The 13,460-nt window shown below is 43.3% G+C and overlaps 1 protein-coding gene across 1 annotated transcript in view; it reads right to left on the reverse strand.

Annotated features, from left to right (window-relative positions):
* STX1B (syntaxin 1B) overlaps window positions 1-2,960 on the reverse strand; it is a 107,325-nt gene extending 104,365 nt beyond the window's left edge. Inside the window, exon 1 of the mRNA XM_073635768.1 lies at window positions 2,593-2,960. Within this exon, the coding sequence (XP_073491869.1) occupies window positions 2,593-2,622 (30 nt within the window). The 5' untranslated portion in view covers window positions 2,623-2,960. The remainder of the gene's footprint in view (window positions 1-2,592) is intronic.
* Between the last annotated feature and the right edge of the window lie 10,500 nt (window positions 2,961-13,460).

Below are 13,460 nucleotides of genomic sequence, written 5' to 3' on the forward strand. Positions count from 1 at the left end.
AATATACTATAGCCCCAGTGTAAAGAATGTATAGGATGTAAAGATTCAATCTACAGTCTATCCATATATACAGATATAGTATAGCCCCGGTGTATAGAATGTAGATAATCAATCTACAGGCTATACTATGTATCTATAGGAAGACCCACAAGTATGCATCCATTACTATTAAGAAATATCCATCTTTTAGTGACTAGTACAATCTATGTATAATACAACATGTATGTATCTATATATACAGATATATTATAGCCCTGCTGTATAGGATGTATAGATGTAGCCTATACTATATATCCATCAGAAGAGCCCCCAGTATGCAGCCAGTCCCACCATGGAAATCTCCACCTATCAGTAATAGAGTGACATGTATAATATACATATTATATACAAACATGTATGTATCAATATATACAGATATACTATAGCCCTGGTGTATAGGGTGTACAGATGTAATCTATACTACCCTGTTTCCCCCGAAAATAAGACCTAGCGTGATGGCTGCAATATAAGCCCTACCCCCCAAATAAGCCCTAGTTAAAGTCCTTGTAGGTCTTATTATCAGGGTAGGGCTTATTTTCAGGGAAGCAGAGTATATACCTATAGGAAGAGCTCCCAATCTGCAGCCAGTCCCACTATGGATATCTCCACCTATCAGTAATATAGTGACTTCTATAATATTATATCCAGATGTGTGTATCCATATTTACAGATATAATATAGCTCTGGTATATGGAATGTATAGGATGTAAAGATTCAATCTACAGTCTATACTATGTATCTATAAAAACACTGGCAAGCATGCAGCCAGTTCCATTAAGAACTAGTACAATCTATGTATAATATACTGACATGTATGTATTCATATATACAGATATACCATAGCCCTGGTGTAGAGGCTGCACAGAGGTAGCCTATACTATATATCCATAAGAAGAGCTTAAAGCTTGTCCCACTATGGAAATATCCATATCAGTAATAGAGTGACTAGTACAATCTATGTACAATATACTGGCATATACAGATATAACAAAGTCCTGCTGTATAGGGTGTGTTGATGTAGTCTATATATCCATAGGAAGAGCCCCAAGCCAGTCCCACCATGGAAATCTCCACCTATCATCAATAATAGAGTGACTAGTGCAATATTTAGATATTTAACATCCAGGGGGATAAATGTATCTGACTGTACAGATGGAGTGTAGTCCTGATGTATAGAATGTATAGATTCCATCTCCAGTCTATACTATGTATCTATATGAAGCCCCCCACCCAGTCCCACCATGGAAATGTCCACCTATCATCAATAATAGAGTGACTAGTGCAATATTTTGATATATACTATCCAGGCATATATGTATCTGATTGTACAGATATAGTCTAGTCCTGGTGTAAAGGATGTAATGATTCTACAGTCTATACTATGTATCTACAGGAAAAAACCCCTAAGCATGCAGCCAGTCCCACTATAGAAATGCCCATCTATCTGCAATACAGTGACATGTACAATATATATATATATATATATATATATATATATATATATGAGAGTGAGAGTATCCAGGCATATATGTATCTGATTGCACAGATATAGTTTAGTCCTGGGGTGTATAGGATGTATAGATTCCACCTCTATGTATCTATATGAAGCCCCCTCCCCCCCCCCCCCAGCCATGTAACTGGTCCCACTATGGAAATCTTCACCTATCAATAATAACGTGACATGTACGATATATAGAGATATATATATATATATATATATATATATATATATATATATATATATATATATATGAGAGGGAGTGAGAGAGTCCAGGCATATATGTATCTGATTGCACAGATATAGTGTAGTCCTGGTGTATAGGATGTATAGATCCCACCTCTATGTATCTATATGAAGCCCCCCAGCCATGCAGCTGGTCCCACTATGGAAATCTCCACCTATCAATTATACAGTGACATGTACACAATGTGGATGTATACTATCTCGGCATATATGTATCGGATTATACAGATGTAGTCCTGGTGTATAGGATGTAATGATCCTATAATGTATACTATGTATCGATATGAGGACCCCTAAGCAGCCAGTCCCACTATAGAAATAGAAGACCCCTAAGCATGCAGCCAGTCCCACTATGGAAGTGCCCATCTATGAGTAATACAGTGACTAGTACTATATCTATATCTCTCTCTCTTTTTATACACACATATATATATATATATATAGATATATCTTTATATATATATATCTGTATATATATATATATACTATCCAGGAATGTATGTATCTGATTGTACAGCTATAGTATAGTCCTGGTGTATAGATCCCACCTCCAGCCTATACTATGTATGAAGCCCCCCTGTCAGTATATAGAGTATATATATATATATAGTATGATGGAGGGGGGGGGGGGGCTCCAGCACTGAGAGGCTCAGCTCATAAATCAGTCAGACACAGACCCGCAATGCACCCTCTCCTCTCCTCTCCTCTCCTCCTCCATCATGCCCCCCACCCAGCCCCCTCCATCCCCTGGCACACACACACCCCGGGTAGGGGGGGTCCCCTGTATAGATATTTGGGGGGGATCTTACACTCCTCAGCTCCTGGGTCCGGTCCTTCATCCTTGGTGCAGGAGGGGATGCTGCGCTCTCTGCTGATGCTGCTTCTGATGCTGCTGCTGCTGCTGCTGACTCCCCCTATTGCTGCAGAGTCCGGGGAGGGGAGGAGAGGGAGGACAGAGGGGACACACCGCACACACCCGGCGGGGACAGGATAGGGGGGACCCCGGTAGAGCAGGGAGCGGGGCTCCGATCCTCGGTGGCGGGGGGTGATGATGATGATGGTGGTGGAGGAGGAGGAGGAGGAGGAGGAGGAGGTGGTGGAGCTGTCCTCCTCGCTGGTGCTGATGCTGCAGACGAGGATGCGGGAGAAAAAGAGACAGAGAGGGGCGGCAGTGCGCAGGCGCCGAGTCCGGACTGCCCCGGGGGATGATGGGACTTGTAGTCTCCAAAGGGAGGAGCAGCTGCTCAGCATATGGCCAGGAATAGATCAGTGACAGCTATCTATATCCCGCATCTATCTATATATATACCGCCATAGATATATATAGATGTGTAATCACCTGCTGGGGCCAGGGGGGCGGAGACCAATCATAATACCATCTATAGTACATATAACCTATATTACATATCATCCATAGTACATACTATCTATAATACATACCCTCCATAATACATACCATCTATAGTACATACCCTCCATAATACATACCATCTATAGTACATATAACCTATATTACATATCATCCATAGTACATACTATCTATAATACATACCATCTATAGTACATACCATCTATAGTACATACCCTCCATAATACATACCATCTATAGTACATATAACCTATATTACATATCATCCATAGTACATACCCTCCATAATACATACGCTCCATAATACATACCATCAATAATACATACCCTCTATAATACATACTATCTATAGTACAAATCATCCATAATACCACCTATAGTACATATCATCCATAGTACATACCCTCCATAATACATACCATCTATAATACATACCCTCCCTAATACATACCACCTATAATACATATCCTCCATGATACATACTATCTATAGTACAAATCATCCATAATACCACCTATATCATCCATAGTACACACCCTCCATAATACATACCATCTATAATACATATCATCCATAATACATAATATCTATAGTACATACCCTCCATAATACATACCATCTATAACACATATCATCCATAGTACATACCTTCTGTGACAGAACCAAATGGTGGTCCATTAATATAGAATTGTCTGTTTTCTCTATGGGCCATAATCAATGGGTAGGTAGGTGGCTTGCCCCTAGTCCTCTCCAAAAGCCCATGTCCTGGTTGGGTCTGTCACACCCTCCACAGTACATATCATCCATAGTACATACTCTCTATAATATATACAATCTATACTACATACCCTCCATAACACATACCCTCCATAACACATACCCTCCATATTACATATCATCCATAATACCACCTATATTACATGCCACCCATAGTGCATACACTCCATAATACATACCATCCATAGTACATGCCATCTATATTACCTACCCTCCATAATACATACTCTCCATAGTACCTAGCATCTATAATACATACCCTTCACGGTGCATACCATTCATAATACATACCATCTATACTACATATCATCCATAGTACATACCTTCTGTGACAGAACCAAATGGTGGTCCATTAATAGAGAATTGTCTGTTTTCTCTATGGGCCATAATCAATGGGTAGGTAGGTGGCTTGCCCCTAGTCCTCTCCAAAAGCCCATGTCCTGGTTGGGTCTGTCACACCCTCCACAGTACATAATCTCTATAATACATACAATCTATACTACATACCCTCCATAACACATACCATCCATAATACATACCCTCCATAATGCTTACCATCCATAATACATACCACCTATACTACATACCATCTATAGTATATACCCTCCATAATACATACCATCTAAAATACATACCATCCATAGTATATACCCACCATAATACATACCATCTATAACACATACCCTCCTTAATATCTATAATACATACCATCTATACTACATACCCTCCATAGTATATACCCTCCATAATACATACCATCTATAATACATACCAGCTATACTACATACCATGTATAATACATACCATCCATAGTATATACCCTCCATAATACATACCATCTATAATACATACCCTTCATAATACATAATATCTATACTACATACCCTCCATAATACATACCATCTATAATACATACCATCCATAGTATATACCCTCCATAATACATACCATCCATAATACATACCATCTATACTACATACCATCCATAGTATAAACCCTCCATAATACATACCATCCATAATACATACCAGCTATACTACATACCATCTATACTACATACCATCCATAGTATATACCCTCCATAATACATACCATTTATAATACATACCCTCCATAATATATACTATCCATAGTATATACCATCTATACTACATACCCTCCATACTGCATACCATCCAAAATACATACCACCCATAATACCTACCATCCATAGTAAACATCAGTCAAACACATATCATCTATAGTACCTGCCATTCATAGTACATAACATCCACAGTACATGTTATCTTTAGCTTATATCATCCATCGCATATATTTTATCTATAGTACATAACATCCACAGTACACATTATTTATAGTATATATAATCTATAGTACACATCATCCACAGCACATATTATGTATAGTACATATCTTCCATAGTATATATCTTCTATAGTATTCCCTATATTCACTGCATGGTGAGGATGGGGAAATATATCTTAGGATTTGCCTTCTATGGGTTATATTGTATATGTGGAAGTGACAGGGACATGTGTGGGCACAGTGATTATCTATAGGACACATGATGGAGGAGAGGGTCAGATGGTCACATGAACCTACGATGACATCCCATAGAGAGTACAATGTATTGAGGAGGGGTCGGGATCATTTGACCATAATCATTGCAGAGAAAGAGAAAACATCTGACCTGTCACTGCACATCTATGCCTAATATTGATCGATCTATTCACCTATATATCTATCTATCTATCCAGCTATCTTTCTATCCTATGGTGTTGCTTTACTAAAACTGGAACACTCAGAATCTGGTGCAGCTGTGCTTGGTATCCAATCAGCTTCTAACTTCAGCTTGTTCAATTAAACTTTGGCAAAAAAAAAAAAATCTGGAAGCTGATTGGTTTCTATGTAGAGCTGCACCAGATTTTGCACTCTCCGGTTTTAGTAAATCGACCCCTATCTATCTATCTATCTATCTATCTATCTATCTATCTATCTATCTATCTATCTATCTATCTATCTATCTATCTATCTATCTATCTGTCTGTCTGTCTGTCTGTCTGTCTGTCTGTCTGTCTGTCTGTCTATCTATCTATCTATCTATCTATCTATCTATCTATCTATCTATGTGTCTTCCGCTCTATGTAGCCCTCATCTGTGTGTCATCTCTGTCTCTCTGTCGGATACATTGTATATATTATGATGTATGTGTTCTGAAGTGTTGTATTCTTTTCAATATATTTAGGTGTCAGACACTCAGTTGAATTGGTGAGTTTGCTGATATCTGCACACAGTGATGCTTGGTGTGGGTGTGTTCAGTGTAGCACACACATTTGCTGGTGTAAGCATATTATATAATATATATATATATACATATATATATATATATATATATATATATATATATATATATATATATATATATATATATATATATCTCTATGCATGGACTTGCAGCGCTGTATTTGCCCTCTGGTCTGACGTTCCAGCAGAGTGGTTCCTATATGTGACACACAATGATGTTTCTGCATTTGTATTCCCCCCTCTGGCTGCAGAGTGAAGACATAATGCCGAATCTTCAAACTCCAGAACAACAGAATCCAAGGATGTCCTACGTTGGTGTATTCCCTTACAATGTCACTTCCAAAAAAGCCATGCTGGCTGTGTGAGTCTTGTCCCTGGGAAGGGTCATTTTAATAGTAAGAAGGCCTTATAGCCAAGGCTGGATCTAGTACTACGTGGAGTAGGCTTGTGCCGATAGGTGACAGGGGTGAAGAGGAGGCTTTCTTCTCTATATTTATTAGCAACACAACTTTTCCCATAATCAGCAGAAATACAGGCAGCTCAAGTAAGAGTTTCCCCAGCTACCTGAGGTTCCCTGACATTTTATATGTCTTGGATACTCCAACTGAAAGATCTTCTTGCCATAATTCTTGACTCTTCTGCTGTTCACCTGGGAGTTTTGGGTGTTCCCGACCCTCTTTGTGTTTTCCAGCAGCTCTTTTACAGTCTTCAAATTAGAATGTCAATTAAAATGTATCAGAGATGGTGAGAACCCTTCAATAATGGGTACAACAGGTACGCAGAAAGGAAAACAAAGCACAGGATTGGTGGGATCCCCCCATAATGGGCACAGCAGGTGTGCCAAGCTGGGAGCTCAGCACAGGGTTGACGGGAAACCCTCATAATGGTCAAAGCTGATGTGCAGACTCAAGGAAAGGGGTGGGGTGCACTACTCGTAATGGGTACAACAGGTGTGCAAACCTGGGAGCTCAGCACAGGATGGTGGGAACCCCTCATAATGGGCACATCAGGTGTGCAAAGCTGGGAACTCAGCACAGGAAAGGTGAGAAACCCTCATAATGGGCACAGAAGGTGTGCAGAACTGGGAACTCAGCACAGGACCGATGATAACCCCTCATAATGGGCACAGTAGTTGTGCAGAACTGGGAACTCAGCACAGGAAAGGTGAAAACCCCTCATAATGGGCACAGAAGGTGTGCAGAACTGGGAACTCAGCACAGGAAAGGTGAGAAACCCTCATAATGGGCACAGAAGGTGTACAGACCTGGGAACTCAGCACAGGACTGATGATAACCCCTCATAATGGGCACAGTAGTTGTGCAGACATGGGAACTCAGCACAGGGGTAATAAGAACACATCATAATGGACACAGCAGGAGTGCAGACCTAGGAACTCAGTGCAGGTTTGGTGGTCACTGAAGACACAGGAGTCAGTGGGGGCACAGGAGCACAAAGTGGCTACTGGAAACACAGGAGTCACTGGAGATGTAGGAGCACATAGGTGTCATCAGAGACATAGGAGTCACTGGAGGCAAATAAGCACATGGGGCCACTTAAGACACAGGAGTCCCTGCAGCACAATGGAGTAATTGGAAACCCAAGGGTCACTGAAGACACAGGAGTTAGTGGAGGCAGAGAAGCACAAAGTGGTTTCTGGAGACACAGGAGTCACTGGGGATGTAGGAGAGCACAGGGGGCCACTATATACATAGGAGTTACTGGAGATGTAGTAGCACACAGGTGTCATTGGAGACATAGGAGTCACTGGAAGCACAGGAGCACACAAAAGTCATGGGAGACAAAGGAGTCACTGGAACACAATGGGGGCTATTGGACACACAGGAGACACTGAAGGCACAGGAGCACACAGGTGTCACTAAAGACACAGGAGTCAGTGGAGTCACAGGGGCACAAGTAGACACTTTACCACAGAAGTCACTGGGAATGTAGGAGCACATAGGTGTCACTTAAGACATAGGAGGCACTAGGGATTTAGAAATAGGTGTCATTGGAGACATAGGAGTCTCTGTAGGTAAAGGAACACACAGGGGTCATGGGAGACACAGGAGTCACTGGAGTACAAAGGGGTTACTTTAGACACAGGAAGCACTGGAGTGCACAGGGGTCACCAGAGTCACTAAAGGCACAGGAACACACAGGGGGCACGGGAGACACAGCAGTGTGCAGGGGTCAATGAAGACATAGGAGTCAATGAAGATGTATGAGCACACAGGTGTCATTGAAGACATAGTTATCACCGGAGGCACAGGAGCATACAGGGGTCACGGGAGACACTTGAGTTACTGGAGCACAATGGGGTTACTGGAGGCACAGGAGCACACAGGGGTTACTGAAGACACAGGAGTCAGTGGAGGCAGAGGAGCACTAAATGGCTACTGGAGACACAGGAGTCACTGGGGATGTAGAAGCACATAGAGGTCACTGGAGACATGAGATCACTGGGGATGTAGGAGCACACAGGTGTCACGTGAAACATAGGAGTCACTGGGGATGTAGACACAGGTGTCATTGGAATCACTGGAGGCACAGTAGCACACAGGGGTCATGGGAGTCACAGGAGTCACTGGATCACAATGAGGTTGCTTGAACCATAGGAGTCATGGGAGGCACAGGGGTCACTAGAGTCACTTAAGACACAAGAGCACATAGGAGTCACAGGAGACACAGGAGTCACTGTAGACACAGGAGTGCACAGGGGTCAATAAAGACATATGAGTCACTGGAGATGGAGGAGTACACAGCAGGCCCTGAAGACATACCAGCCAGTGGAGGCAGAAGAGCACAGAGGAGTTACTGGAGACATAGGTGTCACTGGAGATGTAGGAGCACACTAGTTTCATTGAAGGCATAGGAGTCACTGGAGGCACAGGAGCACACAGGGGTCACGGGAGACACAGGAGTTGTTGGAGCACAATAGGGTTATTGGAGACACAGGAGGCAGTGGAGGCACAGAAGAACAAAGCTGTTTCTGGAGACACAGGAGTCACTGGACACATAGGAGTCACTGGTAGCATAGGAGCACACAGGGGTTACAGGAAACACAGGAGTCACTGCAGCACAGTGGAGTTATTTGAGACACAGGTGTTACTGTAAGCACAGGATCACACAGGGGTCAGCAAAGACACAGGAGTCAGTGGGGGCACAGGAACACAAATTGGTTACTGGAGTCATTGGGGATGTCAGAGCACACAGGTGTCACTGGAGACATATTAGTCACTGCAGGCACAGGAGAACATAGGGGTTACAAGAGACACAGGAGTCACTGAAGCACAATGGGGTTATTGGCGACACCAGAGCCACTGGAGGCACAGGACAGCACAGTGATCACTGAAAACACAGTAAGTCAGTGGAGGCACAGGAACACAAAGCAGGGACTGGAGATACAGAAGTCACAGGGCATGTAGGAGCATACAGGTGTCATTGGAGACATAGGAGTCAGTGAAGGCACTGACACACAATGGGATTACTGAAGACTCAGGAGTCACTGGAGGCACAGGAATGCACAGAGGTCATCAGGGTCACTGAAGACACAGGAACTTACAAGGGTCATTGAAAACACAGGAGTGCACAGGATCAACAAAGGCATAGGGGTCACTGAAACACATATAACAAAGTCATTAAATGAAGACATAGGAGTCAGTGAAGGCATAGGAACACAAAGAGAGCACTGGAGATACAGGAGTCGCAGGGGATGTAATTGGAGACATAGCAGTCAGTGAAGGCACTGCCACATATTAGGGATACTGAAGACTCAGGAGTCACTGGAGGCACAGGAGCACACAAGAGTCATTGGAGACACAGAGGTGCACAGGGTCGATAGAGGCATAGGAGCACATAACAGGGACTGAAGACACAGGAGTCACTGGGGATGTAGGAGCAAACAAGGGTCACTGAAGACATTGGAGTCACTGGAGGAACAGGAGTACACAGGGATCATTGGAAACACAGGAGTCACTGGGGCACAATGGGGTTACTGGAGACACAGGAGTCACTGGAAGCACAGGGGTCACTGGAGTTACTAAGGACACAAGTGCACACAGGAGACACCAAAGTTACTGTAGACACAGGAGTGCACAGGGGTCAATGAAGACATAAGGGTCAGTGGAGGCACAGGAGCACAAACCCGTTACTGGAGACACAGGAGTCACTGGAGATGTAGGAGCATACAGGTGCCATTGGAGACATAAGAGTCACTGAAGGCACAGGAGCACACAGGGGTCATAGGAAACAATAGAAGTCACTGGGGCTTAATGGGATTATTGGAGACACAGGAGCCACTGGAGCACACAAGGGTCAATGAAGACACAGGACTCAGTGAAGGCACAGAAGCACAAAATGGTTATTGGAGACACAAGAGTTACTGGAGATGTAGGGGCATACAGGAGTCAGTGGAGACATAGGAGTCAATGGTGGCACAGGAGCACACAAGGGGTCATGGAAGACATAGGAGCAACTGGAAACAATGGGGTTTATTGGAGACACAGGTGTCACTGGAGGCACAGGGGTCACTGAAGACACAGGAGTCGATAGAGGTACAGGAACACAAAGCGGTTACTGGAGACACAGGAGTCACTGGGGATGTAGAAGCACACAGGGGTCACTGGAGACTTAGGAGTCAGTGGAGGCACTGAAGCACAGTGGAAGTACTGGTGACACAGGAATCACTGTAGGAACAGGAGTACACAGGGGTCACTAGAGTCACTGAAAACACAGGAGCACACAAGGGTCAATGGAAACACAGGATTGCATACCTGAAGGTGGAAAAGCAGCTGAGGATACTGATGGTGGAGCACAGCAAGCTAGACAACTGCATGGAGCACTGAAGGTTGTGTGGAGCCACTGGATAGCACAGGGGTCACTGTAGACACACAAGTGCACAGAAGTCAATGAAGACACGGAAGTCACTAGAGACATATGAATGCACAGGTATCAAAGAAGACACAGGAGTCAGTGGAAGCACAGAAGCACAACACAGTTATTGTAGTCACAGAAGATGTAGGACTACACAGGTTCCACTGGAGACATTGGAAGCGCAAGAGAACACAGGGGTCATGGGAGACATGGGACCATAATTGGCATCACCCTTGCTAAAACCAACTTTAAAGCCCAATTGAACAATTGATCAAAACAAAGCCTTAATTGTACAAAGTCCACGTTTGTTCTAAAAGTGAAAAAAAAAAATCACAGCCTGAGCAGAAAAGCCTGTCCCCTGCCAGCATACTACAGAGAAGGATGCTTGATCTCTGTGTGGAATCAATGATCTCTTTGCAGAGGTCTGACACACCCCTACTGATTTAGAGTCAGAGCTCTCCATTCAGCGGAGAGAACTGACTGGAGAGCTTTAACGTGTTGGACCTCCACAGGCTGTGGCTGCTTAAAAAAAGACATCAAACTATAAAACAATGAACGTCTTTGTTGCGATGCCCCTGGAATACATTTAGCTGACCTAAAATAAAAGCAGTACATTATGTGGCCTGGAAACGTCAACCATGTAGATATGGTCAAAGCTTGTTGTCTTGACAAACATTACAATAGGGAAGATGTCTGATTTAAGTAACTGACCATCTTTAAAGGCACCGGTTTGACAGCTTTAATAGTGAAAGGATAGTGACATGAAAGAGCCAGTAATAAAATTAAAATGTAAAAAAAAATGTATTCTTGCGTTGACAATGATTGCCCCTCAGAGCACAGAAGCCAATTGCAAATGATAGAAAACAGCATTTTTTGGGCCAGGATGACCCAGGATATGTGTCTATGTCCACCATGAAGTTAGCGGGTGTCATGCAATGTCTGTGACCCCCTGGTTATAGCTATGTTAATGGTATCATTCAGCTGTCCTCCTATGTTTCTTGAAACTCTTCCACATGTGTATGACTGAATGAAAGGAATGAGGATCCCATGATTAAAATATGTTGTGTTCTTCTCTCTGAGATGACATTGGTGGTGGAGAGGGTCACATGACTTGTTTGATACCAGCATCACTTAGGGTTCTGGCTAAGAAAAGCTGCATACACATAGATAGCCAACAGTGACCTCTAGTGCTACAGTTGCAGATTGCAACTGCCCAAAGGGCCATAAGTCTGCATGGATGTCGAAAAACGGTCCAAAAGGTCCAGCAGTGAGCTCTGCCTCCAGTACTCATGAGGACCTGGCCAAAAGGAAAAGAGTATTATGTAAAAAAGTAAAACTCACAGCAGTCATGTTTCATGGGTAAATAGTCAATGCCAACTTGCAACAGTTACACTTGGCAGGAATGGTAATGTCGAAATGCTGGAGTTCTGCTTTAAATTTGGCCTTTACGTATTCTGGCTGTTTCTTCTTTGCACAGTCCATGCTTGTGTTAGGAGCTGCCCTGTGTCCATCATTCCTTGGAGAGCCACTAAAGGGTAAACCTTTCCCCCTACAGTGACCTAAATGAGAATACCCACCGCAATATGATTAACAGATCCCAGGAAAGCCACCAAAGCATAGCCATCCTCTTTACCTGAGCAGGAGTGCTGACCACGATAGGAGATCCAGATCCCAGGAGAGTTGCCAAAGGGTAACATAACCTCTAGTCTGCCCTTACTAGGAAAGCACATCATTCCACAAAACCATATTTTGGGAGAGCTGCAAGAGGGTTAACCATTCCCTCTACGGTGACCTGACCAGGAATACCAACTGTGATATGTGATCAAGGTCCTGGGAGACCCACCAAAAGGAAACCATCCCCTCTACCTGACCAGAAATACCAAACATGATATGAGATCCAGATCTTGGGAGACCAACCATGATATGAGATTCAGATCTTGGGAGACCTGCCAAAGGGTAATCATCCTCTCTACCTGATCAGAAATATCAACCATGATATGAGATTCAGATCCCAGGAGACCTGCCAAAGGGTAATCATCCATTCTACCTGACCAGAAATACCAACAATGATATGAGATCCAGATCACAGGAGACCTGCCAAAGGGTAATCATCCCCTATACCTGACCAGGACTACCAACCATGATATGAGATACAGATCTCAGGAGACCTGCCAAGGGGTACCTGACCAGGAATTTCAACTGTGATAGTAGATGCAAATCTCAGGAGACCTGCCAAAGGGTAATCATCCCCTCTACCTGACCAGTAATACCAAATGTGACATGAGATCCAGATCTCAGGAGACTTGCCAAAGGGTAACCATCCCCTCTACCTGACCAAAAATACCAACCATGATA

The sequence above is a fragment of the Aquarana catesbeiana genome, linkage group LG06 (assembly GCF_042186555.1).
Source record: "Aquarana catesbeiana isolate 2022-GZ linkage group LG06, ASM4218655v1, whole genome shotgun sequence".
NCBI classification, from domain to species: Eukaryota; Metazoa; Chordata; class Amphibia; order Anura; family Ranidae; genus Aquarana; species Aquarana catesbeiana.